The sequence below is a fragment of the Pleurodeles waltl genome, chromosome 3_1 (genome assembly GCF_031143425.1).
Source record: "Pleurodeles waltl isolate 20211129_DDA chromosome 3_1, aPleWal1.hap1.20221129, whole genome shotgun sequence".
Classification (NCBI taxonomy): domain Eukaryota; kingdom Metazoa; phylum Chordata; class Amphibia; order Caudata; family Salamandridae; genus Pleurodeles; species Pleurodeles waltl.
The window spans coordinates 272858710-272881330 of record NC_090440.1 but is presented as its reverse complement, the minus strand read 5'-3'; the positions used below and the strand labels follow the sequence as shown (position 1 = coordinate 272881330).

General features: G+C 44.5%; 1 protein-coding gene across 2 annotated transcripts in view; it reads left to right on the top strand.

The window, feature by feature from the left end:
- Positions 1-22621, top strand: part of MAPDA (N6-Methyl-AMP deaminase) — a 174565-nt gene that overhangs the window by 14577 nt on the left and 137367 nt on the right. For both annotated transcript variants that reach the window (XM_069222368.1, XM_069222369.1), the window contains one exon: positions 3768-3849. In XM_069222368.1, the coding sequence (XP_069078469.1) occupies positions 3768-3849 (82 nt within the window). The remainder of the gene's footprint in view (positions 1-3767; positions 3850-22621) is intronic.

The following is a 22621-nucleotide window of genomic DNA, read 5'->3' as shown; positions in this document are numbered from 1 at the left end:
CTTGCTCAGGTGAGAGGGCCATTTCTATGCATAAAACAATAGGCCATTGCTGTCGTGCTGTTTCATGGGGGATTACCCTTGCTTGCTAGGCATATGAGCTGCTGACACACCTGGCTTCCAGTTACAGCTTTTTCAGAGTGTGCTGCCCCTCTAAATACCTCTGTCTTCTTGTCAGCTAACATCCTCACATGTGGTGACCATCTGACTATTCTGGGCCTGTTTTATTATTTGTATTGTAGGCTTGACTTGATATCCCTTGCCCAATCGCTGTCATCCTAATGGTGTCTTTAAATGATTTATCATATATTAGTTCAACTTTGCAAAAAACTATTTGTCAAGGCAATTAAATCTTTTTTTAATCAGAGTACCCATCAAGACAAGCACTCTACCCCTATGATGGACTAGATTTAATGGCCCAAGACACCGAGAAGGCCGTACCATACATATGCTCACCCTGTACTCTTGACACCCTGCATGATCCTGGCCATGTCTTTTTACTGGAGGAATATATGTGTTGGCATTCACCTGTACAGCAGCGAGTGTACATCACCCTCCTTTCCCAGTGTAAGGAATGGTTGGCCTGGAGTTCTTCTGAGAGACTGTCTTAAATTCATTTTAGTGCTTATGTAGAAAGAAATATAGCCTGCGCAGAATAATGCATAGATAAAATATTATCTTCTTAATTAAAGTTAGTGCTTTCATCTTACTGCGAAAAATGAATGAATTGGGGGAGCAGCAGGGACATCATCAAATAATGACACCCCCAGGCATGGATGATGTACCCAATTTTAGTTAGACTACTAAATAGAAAATATGCTGTGCAATAATTTTCTTACTTCAGTGCACCCTAATACCTATTTTAGAACTTGAGTAAATGGGTGAGCACTTACTCATTTACCAGGGCCGGAGATGATGAGTCAGAATGTCTTGATATGGAAGCCTATCATGTGAACTCAGATGGAGGTCTCACCTTCTTGTCTGGAGCTATCTTCCAGGTGGCTGATACATCACTGCACGTGGTTGGATTGAAGATGGTTGGATTTGAGATTCCTGCCAGAAACATTTTCAGAGCCAGAAGATTAGGACCAACTTTGAGACAGAGTTCAGGCACAGCTGCAAGCATGTTGAGTATGCAAAGTAGAAGCCCTCAATAATTGTTAGGCTTTGAGTGGAAAATGCTCACAGCTGACAAGAGGGCCATGTCGGGCCACTGGGAACTACACACAGCCATATTTGATGTATTTGTTGGATCTCATGAAGAATTCTACTGGCTGTATTGAGCAAGGGCTCCATGAAATAGACATGAGTTAGTCATAGACCCTGGTGGAATGGTTTTGTAGCATTAACTATTTCAGAGCAGGATGTAGCAGGGGGAAATGGCTTGGTCAGTGGGGTACCCTTTTTCTACCTTGTTCTTCTAGAACTTTGAAATATGGAACTTTCATGCCACAAATCAGCAAATGTTCTACAAAGCAATGATTTTATTTTGCTATTGTTTTCTTCAAAAACAAATACACACATTGGTTTCCTCTAAACTGCCCTTTGTGGTCTTTGCCCTCTAGAAATATATTATAGGTGCTTCCCCAAAACTGGTACAAGACTTCTTTAGTTTCTTCAGGAAACTTAAGTGGGATCCTATGAACTGATTAGTAACCTTCTCTGGTCGGGACATTCTCAGTTCTCCTTCTTTTCAGGCTCCCTACAGGCAAAATCCGCAAGCAGGCAGGTAGCTGTCCCGATGAAAACTGGTCCAAATTTCCCAGTAGACCAGGTCAAGAAACTGTCTGCCCTTGTTCATAAAAACAGCTTCTGAAGGGCACACATTCCAGTACAGTTAGCAACATCTCTTCTTGATTTCCTCTGACAGGTAACTGGGGATCCTTCTAACATTGTAGGCAGGTAATTCTTCTATCCAAAGCTGTTTCTATACATAATCTGCCAGAATCAACACCCTTATGTAGCCTTGTAGTGTTTGGAAGCAAGTGCACAGGGACATGATTGTGTCTGGGGAGCACAAAGTATACCAAAGCTAGTGTACCAAAATATATTAAGGTGACACTCCTTTTATTTCCACGACTGGTGCATTGGGCCAAGCATAGATTTCTAAAATAAGTACTAGCGTGTAAATAGTAGGTGGTCATTATCCAAGCACTAAAAATTAACAACTCTGCACTCCTTGTTTTCCAAGAGTGTAATCTTGTTCTGGGAAAGCATCTTTTGACACTAAAATCCTTCCGGAATCCCTTGGAACTCGTAATCCAGTTTGAGCAAAGACACTGTTGTGGCTTAAGAATCGCTCCTCTCCTTTCAGCTCTCCCCACTGCTAACCAGTTAGGCAGGTCAGTTTAGATGCATTCAAAAGAGTCTTGAAAAAAGTTAATTGGCTGAAGGTCTATTTTCTACTTTTAACCTTCAGAGCAAGCTTGAGTCACCCTCCCATATCCTGGTTATTGTGTCCATCACCACTGGAGCTCTGGATTGCTAATGGGTTACAACTTAGCCACAAATGTGAATACCTCATTAATTAAGTTAATGTTTAGCTGTTAAGTACTAAAAATGCACCATGGTAACTCAAATCTATCGCACATTTGATCTTATCTGTTGAAAGTACGTATAAATTGTGAACCACCACCACTATTTCAGAGATCCAAATGAAGAACCGATGGATACATAGTCATAGGGCATAGTCCTGCAACACTTTTGTCAGGGGATAGTGCACCTTTCTAAGTTGCTTGACATTTGTTTTAAGTTGTGGGAAAATCATCCTGCTCACATTTCCATAACCCAGCCAGATGAAAAGACAATGCAGCCAGCACCTTTACTGTTAGCTTAAAATAGTCTTGCTATAAATATACACCTGTTCTCTGGTGTCAGCCTGAGGCCTGAGTCCCTAAACCGCTGCCTCACGCTCAACTCCAAAAAGACTGAGCTCATCATTTTTGGAAACATCACCTCAGCTTGGGATGACTCCTAGCGGCCCACACCCTTCAGCGCCCACCCGCACCTACTGAGCACGCCCGCAACCTAGGCATCATCCTCGACTCCTCTATCCATGACCCACCAGGTAAACTCAGTTGCCTCCACCTGCTGGCACACACTCCGCAACCTTCAGAAGATCTTCATATGGATCCCAGCAGACTGTCGCAGGACAGTCACCCACGCCTTAATCACAAGCAAGCTCAATTACGGCAATGCCCTCTATGCTGGCTCCTCAACTAGAAACATAAAAAAACTACAACTCAAACAGAACGCCACCACCAGACTCATTCTGGACCTCCCACACCGAGAACACATCTCCCAACACCTGAGGACCCTCCACTGGCTACCGGTCAAGAAGCAAATCACCTTGAAGCTACTCACCCACATGATCAAGACCATACACAACACACTACTTGTAAGTGGGTCACATGCCTGCTCCAGCTGAGTTTGAAAAACTTGCACAGCCTGCAAGAACTTTTAGAATATTTCCCCTGTTCCTTGGAATGGCTGATGTACTAACTACAGGTGTAGACGTTTCTCACAATTTTGAACCCTGACTCTACCCCCCTGATTTTGAGAGAATATGGTGTATTTGGTGGTGAGCACCTAACATGTAAATGTTGTATGTGTCCTTAATCTACTTTTTTGTGGAAAGTAAAATCCACTGGAGCTTCAACTTGACACTTTCTATGAATACTACCTCAACACAAAAAAAATAGACTGCTTTATTTATTTGTGTTGCCACTAAGTTTGTTTGACATGCATATTTTTGTGTGATGGTGATGTAGGTATGACGAAAAGAACTTATGTAGAGGCGATACTTGAAGGCATAAAACAGTCCAAAGAAGAGGGAGTAGATATTGATGTCAGGTAATATTTTAAATATTTATGATTGAGCAACTGTAATTGATTTATTCCATATTACTACTTCCTTTTGAATATGGTGTTGCCTGATTGTACCTTAACTTACACTGATACATTTTTTTGTTGTAATATTTTCATTTCAATACCTCCTGAACGAGTACACTAATAGTAATATGAATGCCAACTTTCATGCAGTTCTGAAACGTATAAGTCCTCGAGCACAACAAAGCATGAAACCAAGAAATCTGATGAACTCCGAATTTGTTCTACTTTCAAGGACTTCTTGCATTTTTTTCTCCTCAGAAGACGATTCTCTTCTCTGCTCATTTGGCAGGCTTTGCTTAAAGTAAATGTTTGGAACATATGCTATGTTTCTGTTTACTTACATTGAGAAAAAGTGTATATGAAACTGTGTTTGATGTGTAGACAATTATCTTTGTATGCTCTAGGTGTGATAAGAGTGGAAGTTCTGGTCCTCTGGAACAACAGTTATGAATTGTTGTTTTGGCTATTTTTGCATTGAATGTATGTTCGACTTTTAGACCCCCATAGTGTTGTGGTTTATTGATGACAATTATCTACACCATTAGTCTTATTTTACCATACAGGACATAACCCATTAAATGCACAACTATCTTAGATTTTTGATAATGTTGCTAAAGGTGGCTCCTTTTTCTCGTATGTATCGTCTTAACATTTAGTATCTGATTCCATATTGCTAGGACTCCTATATTCACTGATTGGTAAGGATTGTAGGAATGACAGATGTTGCATACCTTTCATAACTTGCCAGACCTTACAGTGTGTATGTATGAGTTACCACAGTAGGCTTTTAGGTATTTTTGTATTTTTAGTTCTGAAGGCATAGGATCTGCAATGAAGAGTGATAAGAGAAAGTAGTGCAAAGTAATACAGAATAACAGTCCCTGAAATATTTTTGGCCTATTCTAAAGTCTCGGACTGAAAGTGTGAAACTTGCACTGATGACAAGATATAATATTGTTATGCTAATTTTCTGGTTGGATGTAAAATTCTATTATTTAGTAGACAGCTTACATCTAAAATCACTCTAGCCTGATTGCTTTGTTACGGCTCAACAGGAAACGGGATCTCTTACCCTTAACCCGTTATAGACCGGGTTGAGGATGTAGCTATTTAACACCACGCTCTTGCCATTGTGGATGATTTTAACCAGTGGTTAGAGACACTGACAATTTTTTGACTACTTTTCTCCCTTTACCTTGGTATAAATGAGGATTTAGCAAATGATAAACACCTCCAAGCACACTAAAGACTTCATATTGGATGAGATTATTTTTTTTTATCTGTTTTTTTTAAAATTTCAAAACATATTGTCTGCGGTAGTTACAGAAATGGGTTGCTATGGATTACATTTAAATAACATTGTCCATTGATCTTGTTACATGACGTAAAACAGTATTTGCATATATTACTGTATGCTACATTATCCTGATTACATTCCATGTGTTACCAACCATGGTCACCTCTCCTAATTTCTGGGTAACCCCTCTGTTAACAATTTTGTTTTATTCCTCAACGTTCATCTTTACCACCCAATATGGCATTCCGATAGTCAAATGGAATATCTTGCCTACAGTATTCCCTCTTGATCCATTTTGGGTAGCTAGTCCTGTCAGTTCTGTGATGCCATTCAAATCTATACGGAGCGGTCTATTAGATACAGTACACTGTGAGATTTCACTGTGTCTTGATACAAACTTGTACTTAGGTTGAATATAACTAGACCATCTTGAATAAATGGGGGATGTTTATATATAGTGCGATAATTCTGCCTGCAATTGATTCTATCACGGTGGACGATTGTCATTTTTGGCCTCTAATTTTGTCACTAGGGTTTCCCATGTGTCATAGCCCGTGCACAGCTGGCCCTTGTCACGTAGGGATCGTAATATATGTGTTTCTGTGCGTCCCCATTTTAATGTCCAAGATCGCCAACTGGAAACCTCTGGAGGCCGAGATGCTTTCCATCTCATAGCAATTAATCGTTTGTACATAATAAATGCCAAATCGGCAAACTTATTAATGTGTATGTGCTTTTTGGATCTAGGGCGTATTCCCAAGAGGCAGGACTCTGGGCTGGGGGTAAATATATGATTCGTAATATCTGAGATATCTGCCACTATTACTTTCCATTCTCTTTGCAACGGTCTACACTCCCATACCATATGATAGATTCGGGCCGCTGAGAACCCACATCCAGGGTATGATGCAGGGTACATGCGCTGTATATGATATGGGGATAGATACGTCTGGTGGACAAAGTTAAACTGTTTGTATCGAAATCTAGGGTTACGGGATACCCTCTGTACCTGCTGAAGAGCTTCTGTCCACATTTTGGGCATCAGAGGCTGAGGGAGATCTGAATTCCATCTGTGAAGTGCTGCCTCAGGTTGCATGACTGCATTGCTCGATAATGCCCTATACAGGGTGGTTGTTACTTTGTTCGGGGCAATATGTGTCAACAATGCGTGAAGGGCGGGGGAACTCATAGGCTCCCTATCTCCTTGTCCCCCAGCAGTTTTAATTAAATGACATATAGCGTGATAGGTAATAAAGTGTCCTGTCCCAACGAGGTAAGTTCCACAATAGCCTTGAATGACATTAAGGCACCATCTTCAAAGTACTCCCCTACTGTCTCCATCCCCTCTTCTACCCAGGGAGCAATGGAATGAGATTTGAGTAAATGTGTGCCATTCCGGTATTTGTCCGATCGGGATTAGAGACGAGAAGGGGGGTAGGCTTCCGGCCCTCTACATATCGTCACCAGCTGGTGTGTGCTTCTTTCAGTAAAAGGTTGTCCCCTATTTGCTTTTGTGTGCTTTCAGATAACCATGTGTATAAGGGGGTATATTCCATATATGTCCATATTCATGACGCCTCCAAGTTCTCGGGAGCTCTCAACCAACGTACCAGCCACTGCAATTGTGCAGCAGCGTAATAAAGTTCAATCTTCGGTTCACCTAAGCCCCCCTCCTGTAATCCACGCTGCAGGGTTGTAAGTGCAACTAGGGGTCTATCTTGTCCCCATATGAGCCCCAGTAGTAAGCTATTTAGTCCACAAAAGAAACTCTTGGGAAAGATTATGGTAAATGCTACGCAGTAATATAATAGCCTTGGTAGAATCAGCATATTTGCTATTGCCACTCTGCCCAAGAGAGAAAGGGGCAATGAGCTCCAAAATTGGAGCAAGCCTTTCTTTGATCGAAGTGTGCGACCTAGGTTACCATCCCTCAAGGCATCTGTCTTATGATACACTTGAATGCCCAGGTATTTAAAGATGTCTAAGCACCACTCCAGTTGGTAAGTAGGGAGTGCCTCCCTGATGGCGGCTGGTAGTTTGACTAGAGGAAATAAGCAAGATTTGGACAAGTTTACCCGAATGCCTGAAACTGCTCCAAAAGTGTCCAATAATGACATCAAATCATGTAGCGTATCTCTTCCATTTTCCAGGTAGATCAGTGCATCATCCACATAGAGCGATATGATATGCTACGTCCCCATCCTGTGGACACCCATTGCATGGCTCTCATGCGTAGTTGAGCAGCAATAGGTTCCATTGCGAGAGCGAACAACAGGGGTGACAGTGGGCAACCCTGTCTGGTCCCCCTCCCAACTGGAAAACCTTCAGATATCAGTCCTCCTGTCTTCATCCTAGCAGTTGGATTGGCGTATAAAGTCCACACCCACCTCATAAATCCCTGTCCAAACCCCATATGCTTTAATGTGGCAAATACAAATTCCCAAATTAGAGTGTCAAATGCTTTCTCTATGTCTCAAGACACAGCTACACTACTGTATGCCTTAGATGGAGTATCTCAGAGAATGCTTAATTATCTATGTATGTTCAGAAACGTATTACAACCTGGTATAAAACCATTTTGATCTTCATGAACCAAGGTGTGAATGACAGTCTAATTGCTAGCACATTGCCCAATATCTTACAGTCAAGGTTAAGGAGAGATAACGGTCTGTACGATCTTATATCTGTGGGTTCACGGCCAGGTTTGTGGAGTACTACTATCAGTACTACTATCAGCGCCTCTCGTTGGGATGCTGGGAGCATCCTTCGGGTCCACGCATCCTCGAACATAGATAGTGAGGGTTGGGAGAGGTGTTCTGAATATGTGGCATAATATTCTGTTGGTAAACCATCTGTGCCAGGTGTTTTATTGTGGCCTATTTGCCATATGGCCAAGTTAATTTCCTCCAGTCCAAATGTCCTTCAAGCGCCTCCTTATCAGGTGGGGGAAAGCTTTGCGAGTGGTGTCTCATTTAGGAACAGCTCCAGCTGCTGAGTATCGCGTATCAGCTGTGTTTGGTATAACACTGTGTGATATTCTCTGGATGCGTCATGTATGACAGCCTGGGAGGAAACCATTGTCCCATCTGCCAACTTTATCGCCCCTATTGGGGTGTGTTGCCGTTCTTTGTTGACTAACCATGCCAGAAGCCTACCAGAGCGGTCGCCCTCTGCATATAATTGTGTTAGATAATAGTGGTAATCTTGTTGACGTAGGTGCTGGTCCGCCTCGTCATATAATTTGCGTTTATCACAAAGGCACTCATATGGCACTATGTGATGTGCGATTTCCATTTCCAGTGTCCGCGTATCCCTTTCCAGTGTGATAACTTCCCTGCGTAGTGAACAGCGCACACCCCACGTGGCCGACAGACAGTGACCCCTTACCACTACCTTATGAGCATCCCATTCCGTGGCCCTCAGTTTGGTGGAGCCAGTATTTAGTCTCAAGTATTGTATAATGCAACTGGCTAAGTCTTCTCTAAATGGAGTATCCATTAGTGCCTCATTCTGCAGTCGCCAGGTGGGTATGGTGGAGCACGGTTTTCCCCATTGTATGGTGAGCAGCAGCGGGGAGTGGTCAGAGACCGTTCTAGCAAGATAATTTGAGTGTATTATTGTAGGGCACATTGAGGAGGTTCCCCAGATCAAGTCTATTCTGGTATGGAGATCATGTATCTGGGAGTAAAAGGAGTACTCCCTGTGTGTCGGATAGCCTATATGCCACATATCATGCAATACATTATCCTTAGCCCAAGATGTCAAAGAACTAGAGGTTCTCCAACTTATTGCCTCCTTCTACAGGAGGGGATGAAAGTTCCAGTTCCACATCAGGAACACAGTTGAAGTTGCCTCTCCAGATGGCAGGGACCATAGAGTCATCCAGTAGGGCAGGAGTAAGTGTCATTAGGAATTCACCCTGCGCATAATTGGGGGCCTAGACCCCCACCATCGATAACAATCTACCATCCAACTGCCCCTCCAATACTACATAAGCCCCCCTGTATCTGCCTTCTGGGCTTGTTGTACATAAGGTACCCCAACGCAATCCATATCAGGACCCCTCTCGCGAATGCAGAGGAAGAGGTGCCGTATATCTGACCCCAACAACATTTCCTTAATTTCTGCAGTTCACTGTCCACCAGGTGCGTTTTCTGGAGGACAGCTAAGTGAACACTATGACGCTTAAGGAATGCATGAATTCGGTGTCTCTTGGCAGGTGTGGCCATCCCTCGCACATTCCATGATAGAATATTATAGTTTTATGAGAGTTCTTGGCAATGTGTATTTTGGTATGTTCCCATCATTGGGGGTATGTATCTGCATCTTTTTATGACGTGCATGTATGATCATTACATTTGGCTGTCGTACAACCTGTTGAAATATACTACGTGTAGCCCTACTCCCCTCTGAGAATAACCTTAAACCCCAGAACTGGTGGCACACGAGCACACCTCTAATAACCCCCAATACTAACAAAAGAGAAAAGATACAACAATTACAAATGAGGGCTGTCCATGTGGAATCCATCCGGGGAGACGTGGCAGCTTCCACTGGGAGTCTGTGCCTTGGTCCTGTAAAAAGGATACATGTTAGCCAAGACAAGGCCATCCACAGCTCCTTCCATGTTGTAGAGCATACGCTGATTCATTATAGATAACTCTCTGTTACCAGCCTGTATACTTCGTCCTGCCTTCCGTTCAGAATAAAGGGCCCTGCGGTCTCCTGGAATCCCCCATTTTTCTTCATCCAAGCAAGTAAAGGCCTGCATCTTGTGTTTTTATGGGCGCTGAGATTATTTCCCTAGGTGAGTGTCAGTTTAAGAAATGTATGCCCCATTCCTAGAGGTCGTCCGCTGTTTAGTAGTAACATCCGGGCCCACAGTCACACCCTTAAGCGTGGATCCAGAACTTCCCGTATCTGAGTCTAAGTGGATCTGTGAGCTGTTTTGTAGTGGTGGGAAAGAATTTTCAGTGTGGATTGCTGTGTCCAGCAGTGCTCTCACACGTTCTGCAGCTGCTTGCATTTTCATGGGTTTTGCCTGTGATCCTTTCCAGGGCCGCCGCCGGGCAACTGGTGTTAGTCATTCCTCTCGTTCCTCGGGTGAGGGTTGGGCGATTCCTTTAGCATGTATCCATGTCCAGGCATCTTCTGGTAGGGGGAAGATATGAATGCGATCGTCCACAGTTACTTGAAGTTTGGCAGGAAACATCAGAGCATATTTGATGTTGTGTTCCCGAAGGTGTTGTTTGACGTTCACGTAGGAATAACGCTGGCGTTGCACCTCCGCCGTAAAGTCTGGCTAAGCCGTTATGGAGGCCCCTTCGCAATGCTCAGGGCCATTGTTCAGAAATTGTTGCAGTATCATGTTTCTGTCTCTATAATTAAGAAATCGTGCTATAAGCAGGCGGGGAGGCGGTCCTGGGGCTGGTGGCATTCCTGGGATCCTATGAGCCCGTTCTATAGAGAAAATGTCTGGCATTGTCCCTTTCAGCACTGTATTCGTGATCCATTGCTCTAGAAATAATTCTGTATTCTGCCCTTCCACTTTTTTCAGAAATCCCATGAATCTTATATTATTACGGCGTGGTATCCATTCAGCATCTTCTACTCGGTGGTGTAAAGTTTTCGCTTCCAAGTCTAGCCGCTTTACTTGATTCCGCAGTTCCGAAACAGTGGGATCTATGGATTGTATGGTTGATTCAGCCACTGTTACCCTATCCGTCAGGTGTCGGTGGTCAGCTCTGAGCAGGTTAACATCTTGGGACATGGCGTCTATTCTGTTCTTCAGGGACAGTTTGGTGTCCATGATAGCCTGCAGTATCTTCTCGAATTGTCCCGAGTGTGTTTGTAGGGTGGCTTCCAGAGTCAGAGGCAGAAGTTCTGCAGGGTCATTTGGGCCAATGTTCTCAGCAACAGTTCAGAAGGTTCTTCTTGCTCACACCGCAATGAAGATCTGGAAGCTTTGGTTTTTACCATCATGTCTTTCGTACGATTCCCACTCTGTGTTTGTACAGCCAATATTCACCCAGGGATCTGAATCTCTGACTTCCACAGCAGCAATGCTTTGGAAATGGTGCCTGTCACCACTCAATTGTCCATATCAGATTTTACGTTTTCCTGGATCACTCTGTACAGACTGCTTCGCATCTATTACCCTCACCTGCGGGTACAGTCAGCTGCTTGGATCACTGCACTTGTGGTAAATGTGTCTCCTATTTTCCCCACTTGGCAGTGCATCTCATGCTGTCCCGAAGCAATGCTGTGTGAAGGACAGCCTCGCGGTGAGGGAAGAGGCACTGGGATCAGAGTGCACACTTTCGTCTGGTCCAAAGTTTCTCTCAGGCGTGAGCGGGAGGCTATTGTTTTTCACACGCCTTCCCAAGTTCCCCTCTCTGTTCCGGTTCTCCAGCGCCAACCTCTGGAACGGGATCCAATCCACTAGCGTGGCACATAACTGCCAGTAGGGCTCTTTAACAAAGGACCCCCAGGGGGAGCAGTAAATAGCGCCTTTCAGAGCCCAGGTGTCTCCATCCAGCTGTATGTTCACCCTGATCTCCCTATACAGTTCCAGCGCACATCCGCCAGCCGTGCCTTTGGGCTCTGCCACCTGTGTGGGTTACTGCACTTGTGGGAGTGGTTCCCCAAGATCTCCTCTCTGTAGGGCTTCCCATACTGTCCGAGAGCGTCGCTGTGTGTAGGGCAACAATGTGGCCAAGTATAAACGGGTCCGGAATCAAGTTGCACCTTTTTATCTAGTTCGAGTACCCCTCCAGGCACAATCGAGGGCTATTATTTTGCATGCATCTTTCCGAACTCACTGTGCATCTTCAGTGTGTTAGCGCCAGTCTGCGGGGTGGATTCTTACTTGCTAGTTGGGTGCGTGCTGACCGACGGGACTCCTTGAAATAGGAGTCACGAGGAACTCCGAAAAAGAAGTGGATGCTTAGCTGTTGCTGTCAGTCCGGGCTGCGGCCTCGTTCCTGCAGCGAGCGGGCCGCCGCTTGAACGAGAGTCGAGCCAGTGCCACTCTGGGCCGACCCCGCACCTGCCATCCACAATGCCCAGGCCCTGTTGCGCTCACCTCCGCGCAGGCCGCTCTCGCCGTCTGTTCAATCTAGAGGCTCTGGTGTCTAATAGCCACCTTCCGGGTGCCCCGTACCACCTCTGCTCAGTTCCCGCCGCTATTTGGTTAGTCGTGGCTGGTGGATTGGCGATACCTGGCAGGATTTTTCACAGGCCTGAGGCGGAGCTGTTTTCTAAGCATCTGTCTCGGCCGCCATCTTGGCCACGCCCCTTTGGATGAGATTTTATTAAAAAAAAAAATACTGACATTTTCGTTGACTACATGTATCAATGTCCTTGGTCTTACCACTTCTGAGTCTTTTTTATCTGCTGGCACCTTCCCCAATTCACCCATCGAAAGCCAACAATATCACCTGATAAAATGCTTTTGCAGTATCTCCCTTGGGAAAGATTTTACATGATGTTCTTTCTATTGCAGCATTTGACCTGTTTTCCCCTTTACAATTGATATAATTGTGTTATCATTCATGCCCATTACAACAAGAGTAAAACCTCATGCAGGCCCCTGATATAAAATCAAATTAAAAAAGCTGTAATAACTGAGTGAAGCACCCCTGGTGGAAACACTGCTGATTACCTTCCAGGAAAGCCTATGCTTTATGAGATTATGTATAGGCTTTTAAAGAAGCAACAGAGCACTCCTAAGCAAAACTGTTCCAGTAGTTGAATATTTTCCTAGAGATTGTTTTTGAAACTAGTTTTGAAATGTAGGTGTTCCATTCGCTGTTATGAGGATATAAACTTCACTTCAACTGTACGAAGATCTTCATGCTTTCTTTCAGGATAAAATAAATATAATAATACTTGGAAAGGCAAGGAATTCCAAACAGCCTTCTTCTCTTTCTAGTCATACTTCTATTCTAAATCTTCTTTTACTGTCCATTTGCAAACATCCTTTCCAGATAAAGTAGAAGCATTTTGTTAGCACTGAAGTCCACTTATTTCAGCACCCTAGCCAATTGACTGTAGCCCAAACGATCCTCCAATCCACAAAGTTGATTGTCCTGGCGTATGCCATTGGTTAATTTAGGCTCCTTCGTTCCTTTTCCATATCTGACAATGTTAAAGAGGGAAGGCTTTGCTGTAGTGAGTCAGCCAGGCAGCCAAAGTCATCAAATCTAGCAGGTTTCAACTTAGTTTCTGAAAGACAGAAATCTATCTATCCATCTCTCTCTCTCTCTCTGTGTATATATATATGTTCGATGGCATGTGTAGCTGCAGATACACATGCTGTGCACAGTCCGCCATCTGGTGTTGGGCTCGGATGTGTGTGTGTGTGTATATATATATATGTATATAATGTATGTTCAATGGCATGTGTAGCTGCAGATACACATGCTTTGCATAACACAGTCATCTAGTGTTGAGCTGGGAGTGTTACAAGTTGTTTTTCTGTGAAGAAAACCTGTGAGGCGTGTCGATCCTCTGCTCCAAGAAAACTCTGCGGGATCGAAGAGCACGTCGGTTAAAGATGGTATCCCAGTTGAACGAACAAATGCCTGGCATTTTCGATGAGAAGCAAACGCAGACTGCAGTTTCCATCGCAGATTCTGATTCCGACCGTGACTGATGGGAACAGCCAAGTGATTCCAGCGGCGCAGGACGTGAGTACGCCAGCCCCTTCCCATCACCAAAAACCAGCAAAAAGTCATCACAACTGGTCTTGGGTCCCTCACTGCTTGCCGGCCATGGTTGGACCCGAAAGATACATCTTGATGACCAACCCTCAGGCTAGCGTCGAAAAGGACCAAAATGCATTTGCATCGGCCGAACAGCGTTCCACACCTGTTTCGGGATCTACTCGAAGAGTGGAGGCTTCCACCTCAGAGCTGAAACATCCATCTTCCACCTCAGAGCTGAAACACCCAACATCTGTTTTGGAGCCGAAAAAGCTTCCATCAGTTTCAGAGTCGACATTCTTGGGCTGATAAAAACAATCGGTCTCCAAGCATTCGGAGCTCAAATCTGTGGTTAAAAAATATGCTCCAATTGCAGAAGAATCATTAGACATTCGGCCCATACTTAGTGATGGAAGATAAACTGTGCAAAATCCAAATCCATAAGGATACTGGAAGGATTTTTGCTTCTCCTCCTTCTACAATTAAAAGGAAACTATCGTTCCAAGAGACTTTGGAAGCTGAGCCTTCACCTGCCAAGATTTTCAAACACAAGGAGAAACCAAAGGCAGTAGATCAGCCTTCACCACCATATTCTCCTTTGCTTCCCACTTCTCCACCACCTGATACTCCGCCACCACTACCTTCACCTTCACAGTTTTCTCTGCAATCCCCTGTTTCCTCACATGGGGATGACTTGGGTGACAATCCTTACAATGTAGACCCATGGGATTTGTATGACCCAGAGCCTATTCCATCTATCGATCTTGATGTATACCCTACTAGGCCATCTCCACCTGAAGACACCACGGCCTATAATCAGGTCATTGCTAGGGCAGCTGCATATCACAATATGCAGTTGCACTCAGATCCCATACAGGATGATTTTTTTTAACACACCATCCTCCACACACAAAGAGTACCAATGCCTACCAATGCTCCCAGGCATGCTTAAATATGCAGATGACAATTTTAAAGAGCCAGTGAAGGCTAGGGTACTTACACCCAGGGTGGACAAAAAATACAAAGCTTCACCATCAGATCCACTCTTCATCACACAACAATTGCCACCTGATTCTGTTGTTGTTAGTGTAGCAAGGAAAAAGGCAATAGTCAGTCCACCGGGAATGCTCCTCCCCTGATAAAGAAAGCCATAAATTTGATGCAGCAGGAAAGAGAGTGGCAACTCAAGCTGCAAATCACTGAGAATTGCCAACTCCCAGGCTCTTTTAGCCAGATACGATAGAGCCCATTGGGATGAAATGCAGAAGTTCCTACAATATCTCCCACCAGAACACCAAAAAAGGGCACAGCAGGTTGTGGCAGAGGGACAGGCTAGCTCCAACAACCAAATTAGATCTGCCCTAGACGTAGCAGACACCACAGCTAGATGTATTAATACTAGCGTAATCATCAGAAGGCATGCTTGGTTGCGATCTTCAGGGTACAAACCTGAAATACAACAAGCTGTACTTAATATGCCTTTTAACAAACAGCGGTTATTTGAACCAGAGGTGGATACCACCATAGACATTTTTTAAAAAGGACTCTGACACAGCTAAGGCCATGGGTGCCCTTAATACAACACCTGCTCAGGGTACTTTTTGCAGGCCCCAATTCAGAGGTGTTTTTAAACAGTCAACATCAGAGCCCTCTATGTCTCGACAAAAGCAGGGACAACAATATCACTCCAGAGGGTCTTTCAGAGGATCCTACAGAGTAAACAACTTTAGAGGTAGAGGAAAATCCAGTGCCACAAGAGGTGCCTCCACCTCATCAAAACAATAACTCTCTCCACATCCTCACACAACATGCATCTCCTGTGGGAGGAAGACTGGAACATTTCTACCATCAATGACACAACATAACATCAGATCAATAAGTGCTGTCAATTATCCACAATGGTTATTGCCTAGAACTCATCTCTACTCCACCAAACATTCCCCCTTGCTCACACAGGCTTTCTCTAGAACACCTCATTTTGTTAAAACAAGAAGTATAATAAACTCTTCTCCAAGGTGCAATAGAGGGCGTACCTATACCTCAACAAGGGACATGGGTATATTCTCTATACTTCCTCATACTAAAAAAGGATGGTACTCTCAGACCAATCCTGGATCTCAGACCCCTCAATCAGTACATTCTCTCAGAGCATTTCCACATGGTCACTTGTCAGGATGACATGCCCTCATTACAAAAACAGGAGTACATGACAGCATTAGATCTAAAAGATGCTTACTTCCATATTCCCATATATCCAGCACATCACAAATACTTAAGGTTTGTAATAGCAGGCAAGCACTGTGTTATGATGTGGCTCGCGGCTAGATGTGCGATCGTTGCAGCGAGCCTAGAATGTTATCGATGATTCTTCCTCCTGGCAGTTGCTTGCTGACAGGGGAAGAAGACACCGCGTTAGAGGAGAGCTCGGTAAATATAGCTTACCTGCAATACCACAACGCTGCCTCCCACCTTCATTACATTTTTGGCGACGAGATGTCAGCAAGCAGGTCGCTTTCCTCTTGACGCGGATGCCGCGAACGTCGCGAACATCGTTTTGCTGTGGGATCGCAGACGCGGCATAACGAGCGGTGTTATCACCAGCTACTGGCGTTTTATGTCTTTCCAGCGGTAGTTCCATTCCTGGAATCCATCACCAACCAAAATATTTATAGTTTGCAGTCCGGCTTGGATTTGGAGACACGACTGCATCGATCTCGGTCATGTGAGTGTTGCTGATTTGCTGTCATGACAACGTCGCGATGATATCACAGACGTCCTAGTAAACTGGTGGCGGCCATCTTAGAGAGTTGGGAATACTCTCTTTCAATTACATTTTGCCCATGACGAACTACTTTTTGTGGTGGCGCCATTTTAGAGTGTTGGGAAAACTCCACTTAAAATAGATTCTGGCCACGATGAACTGCTCACTATTGCATGTACAAGTGTCTTCTACGGTCATAGGCACACCTGTAACCTGCTGTTTGCTACATTGTTTTTATCCTGACAAATACCTGGAGGAACATTAATTTTTGGTGTTTTTTGGGGTTTCTTCTGAGCATACCTTCATACCAAATTTGTGTTTTTCAGAAACTGAGCACAGATTCACACAATGGATATGTCAACCGCTGCTGTGCACTCTCCACCTCTATTCTTGGTGCAACCTGGGAATCCGCCAATACTTTGGGAGGAGTGGATAGACATATTCGATAATTATCTTGAAGCCTTAGATGGGTTAGGATTCTCGTCCAGTAGAAAAAAAGCTATCTTACTTAGTTCCCTAGGCAATGAAGGTCAGCATGTCTTCAAGTACTTGCCTAAAGCTGTTGATCAGTCTGGTCAACCCATAGATGATGTATTTTTGGAAGCAAGGCGGAGACTAGAAGTAAGGTTTGCCAAGACTGGGAATGTAGTCATGCAAAGATTTAAGTTTTATACACAACCTCAAAGGGATGGTGAATCCGTGGACGAGTTTGTCACTCGTTTAAGAGAGCTTTCTGTCAAATGCAGATTTGGGGCGATGACGGAGGAGTTGATTCGGGAGCAGCTCATAGTACAGTGTAGGAGCAAGAAAATGCAGGAAAGATTGTGGGCAGAATCTGGTCCGCCTATTTTGGGTTGGCAACACCAGTACGATCTTCGCATAGTCATCAATCCGTGTGCCCCTAGTCAGGTAGCTGCAATCGAAGATGTTTCTCTTGCCGGTATATTAAATGGGGCTAAAGGGGTATTCAGAGAGGAGATGGGAGAGTTGAGAGGTTATGTTCACGAGATTAGGTTGAAGCCCGGTGCTGTTCCTGTGCAGCACAAGGTTAGAAAGGTTCCAATCTCGGTGAGAGAGAGTGTAAAGGAGCTCTTGAATGAAATGTTAGACAGTGGGGTAATTGAACCAGTGGAGGCCTCAGCATGGTTGTCACCTGTAGTGATTTCTAAGAAGAGAGATGGGAAGTTGCGGTTGTTCATTGTTGTAAAGGAGCAGTGAAAGAAACTGACTGGGATTTGGCTATGAAAGCAGATGAAGTCTTGTTGCGGGTCGTAGATTTAATAAGGAAAGGTGGGAGGAGAGACAGTACTCTCCTGGCATCTGTACGGCCTTTCAATAAGGTTGTGGATGAGCTTTCTGAAGTTGATGGAAGAATGATCCTGCGGGGTGAAAGGGTTGTTCCGCCTATGGGGGTGCGCAAACGCTTGTTTGATATTGCACATGAGGGTCATCTTGGTCAAACAATTACCAAGAGAAGGTTGAAAATGGAATTTTGGTGGCCCGGTATGGATGATGATGTGGTGAGATGGGTAGAAAGATGTTCTGAGTGCATTCAGAGTGAGAAGCGGTTGAGAGTGGGAGAGCAGTCGGTTAGTGGTAATATAACTGACCCTGGCAAACCTTGGCATAGTGTTTGCTTGGACTTTATTGGACCTTTGTCTGGCATAGGCAGGGGAAGGAATTTTGCCTTGGTTATGGTGGATATGTACTCCAAATGGCTTAAGGTCAAGTTTATGGGAGAGGTTACAACATCTGCTACCATAAGTGTACTGAGAGAAATTTTCACTGAGGAGGGTTTTCCGTCGGTGTTGATTACCGATAATGGTACACAATTAACGTCTGTGGATATGAAAGGGTTTTTAGACTTGTGTGGCATAAGGCACGCCCGTACAGCGTTATACAATCCTCGTGCTAATGGTATTGTGGAACGAGCTAATCGCATGATTAAGGGTGGTCTGCAATTGGCTGTGGTCAATGATTTGGATGCTGGTTCGGTGATCTCAGAATTGGTGTGGGGATATCGAACTACAGAAAACACAATGTCGTGCAGAGTACCGTTTGTTGATATGAGAGGTAGGAAACCTGTCAGCAAACTTAGACCTGCATGGATGGAGAGATTGTTGGGAGGTGGCGGCGCATTCAATGGAGACCCAGCCAATGAGACAGGGGATGACAATGAGAGAATTAAACCAGGTGATTGGGTAAAAATCAAATCTGGTAGAGTGAGACAGGGGTTTAGCAAATTCTTAGGTCCGTTTAGAGTTCATCAAGTTCACAGGTGGCATGTCTTGCTTGATAATGGCCAACGTTGGAATTTCAGGCGTGTCACAAAAGTTTCTTCTGCATTGGATGTTGGATGTGCAAGGAGGGGTGATGATTGTAGTGGTTATATGTTGATGAAAGATGAAGATCTGAACGGTCCTAGTGGTGGCGAGAGGAAACAGTTTGGTGGTGGAAGTGCTGATGCCATGGTTGGCAGGAGTGAGGTGATTATTGATGCTCCTAATACCTGTTCAGATTCCATGTGAGCCTCTACTTGTGTTCCAAGTATGGTGTCACCTAGAACTGTTGGGTTTCCTAGGACTACTCGATGTAGGAGACCTCCAGGGTTCTTGAATGACTATGTAACTTAAAGCATATTGCTAGGGTAATGACTCTGTTTATAGATTTTCCTTTGTTTTTAACTTGTTATCTCTTATTTTGTTATAGTTCTTTTCTGTTATTTATTTGTGGTTCTTTTTGTGGGTGTCAACGGTGGGGGATGTGTTATGATGTGGCTCGCGGCTAGATGTGCGATCGTTGCCGTGAGCCTAGAATGTTAGCGATGATTCTTCCTCCTGGCAGTTGCTTGCTGACAGGGAAAGAAGACCCCGCGTTAGAGGAGAGCTCGGTAAATAAAGCTTACCTGCAATACCACAACGCTGCCTCCCGCCTTCATTACACACTACCAATTCAAAGTGCTACCCTTTGGGGTAACAACAGCACCAAGGGTATTCACAACATGTTTAGCAGTAGTTGCAGCGTAGCTCAGAAGGCAACATATACATGTCTTTCCCTATCTGGAAAAACTGGCTCATAAAAGACAGCACCATTCAAACTTGTCAATACACAATCAATACCCTATACAGTCTAGGGTTCACAATCAGTTACCAAAAATCTCATCTGCAACCAGTGCATATACAACCATATCTGGGAGCAATTCTGAAGACACAGTCAGCATTAGATTACCCAAACCCACAGAGAATTCAAGCTTTCCACAATCTCATATCTCAGCTACAATACAATCAAACTTACACAGTAAGGTTTATCATGAAACTGTTAGGAATTATGGCATTTTGAATAGCAATTGTACCCAATGCACGTTTAAACATCAGACCCCTACAGCAGTGTCTCTCGCAACAATGGTCTCAGGCACAAGGTCAACTTCACAATCTAGTGTTTTTGGACCGCCAAACTTACAACTCTCTATAATGGTGGAATCACACCAACTTATCAAAAGGGTGGCCATTTCAGGACCCTGTGCCACAGACCATAATCATCACCGATGCATCAATGACAGGTTGGGGAGCCCTTGTCAACAATCTTACTATACAGGGAGAATGGGACTCAATCCAACAAACTTACCACATAAACCACTTGGAATTGCTAGCAGTGTTCTTCGCACTCAAAACATTCCTTCCACAGATCATTCACAAAACAGTGTTGTGAGAAAACAGGGCTGATTGCAGAGGCCACCTAACTTTTTGCCCCCTTTCTCAACTTTTGGCTGGTGTTTTCCTGACTCTGATTGTGCCCTGGGTACTGCCAACCAGTCCCAGGGCCTCTGCTCTGTAAAATCACTATGCAAATTAGGCTAATTATAATTGGCTAAGTCAACCTACTTATAAGTCCCTAGTATATGGTAGGGCATGTAGGTTTAGGGACCCCAGCATAGGTAGTGCACCCATAGGTGCACTGCTGAGGTGCCCAGTGTAATTTTAAAGGCAGGCCTGCCTTGCTGGCTGCTTTTAAATTAAAGTTATATGCAAATTCGACTTTGGAATTAAAAGTAGTTCCAAAGTCTTAAACTACCTTATTTTTACATATAAGTCACCCCTAAGATGTGCCCCTGGGGCGGGGTGCCATGTAACTATAAGCAGGGACCTTATAAAAATAGTTTTATAAGCCCTGGTGAGGTAAAAACAGCCAAATTCGTTTTTCCCTCATTGTAGTGAATGGCCTTCATAGGCTAGAATGGGGAGACTTTATTTTAATTTTAAAAGTCCCCTTAAATGACAGATACAAAGAGTCTGGTATAAAATTAATTGTTATAATCAATCCCACAACTTCCAGTTGTTAGATTTAATATAACTTGTTCAGGTAAAAAGTTTAAAACTTTACCTGAAAAGTTGTCAATTTCAGCCCTCCATTGTTTTTGCTGCTGTGCCCTGATTGGCCAGACTCTGGCAGCCTGGCCAGGCTGCCTTGATGAGGTGTGAAGTGGCCTGGCTTCACACAAAGGGATGTGCCTGTGGGAGGGAATCTTCCCCCAGCAGATGGTGAGGCAGGAAGGGGGAGGGCTGCCAAACTGGTCTTCAAAGGCAGAGAAGGACATTTGGAGCAACCCAGCAACACCCCCACGTCCTGCAACCCCAGACAACTAGGTGCCCCCTTGATTAGATTAGGAGAGGGCAGGAGAGGGGTGTGTTTATGATTTTTAGCCACACCAGTGGGTGGGCTCAGACAGATGTAACCACCAAAAATCATTTTCAGCCATGATGGATTTTTGAAGAATGTTGCCTCCTGGGATTGATTTTTGCCACACTTCCCAGGAAGTGGTCATCACAGGGGGAAGGACCCTGCACCTGATTGGAGAATCAGGACCCCCCTGGTTTTCACCCAGGAGCAAGGATAAAACTGGCAGACCTGCCCCCACACCTCAGTTCCCTACCACACCCCTACAAGGAAGAACTACAGAAGAAGAAGGACTTTCCTGCTGGACTCCTGGCCTGCACCTGGAACCTGCACTCAGAAGGACTGCACCAGCTGCACACTTGGGCTTCTCCACAAGAAGGACTTTGCCTGGCTTCAACTGGTTCAAGGAGGGACTCCCTGTTTGCTGCAGGTGAAAAATTGCTAACCAGAGTCCCCTGCACCAACTCCTGAAGAAATCAACCAGCTGACCACTGCCCAGTGGCCAAAAAGGAGTTTGCTCCAGGTGCATTCTGGGAGTTGTAGTCCACACACCCCAAGGATCATCTCAGAGCTTATAGCCATAGAGGGACCGACCCGCCACAGCAACTCTAGCCGGCTTGCCTCAACTGCGACCCGGCCTGATTTGCAGGTTCGTCCCGGTGAAGAAAAATCTCCAAAAAAGAGACTAAGTCCGAACGTACAAAGTTGACCGGGACCTCCCAGCCAGCGTATCCGAGGAGCGCTCCAAGGACGTTGGATCAAGATCCAGGTTTACCCCGTCGAAGGATTTTCACCTCCAAAAAACGACTAAGTCTGAAGGTAAAAATCTCCACCGAGGATTCCCGCGACACGTATCCGGAGAAGGGTTCCAGGAGGTCGGATTGGACTGGCAGGTTCGTCCCGCTGAAGAAAATCTTCAGAAAAACTACTTAAGTGCGAAGGTAAACGTTTGACCGAGGCCTCCCGCGGCCTGTAGCCGAGCCGGGCGCCATCGCGGTCGGCCTTAAACTTTGATTTTGCCCCGGTCTAGGTGCAACCACATGACCCGATTGGCGCTTTTTGTTTCTAGGTGCTAAAAAAACAATAATTCTTTAAAAATTCATATCTCCGGTTCCCCTTATCAGATTTTATTGGTTTCTGTGTCATTTTAAAGATAAAAATATAATTTATTTTTATAAATTGGATTTTGAAACTATTTCCTGTGTTTTATTTAATTACTGTTTTGTGATATTTGAATGCTTTACACTCTGTCTCCTACGTTAAGCCTTGCCGCTCGTTGCCAAGCTACCAAGGGTT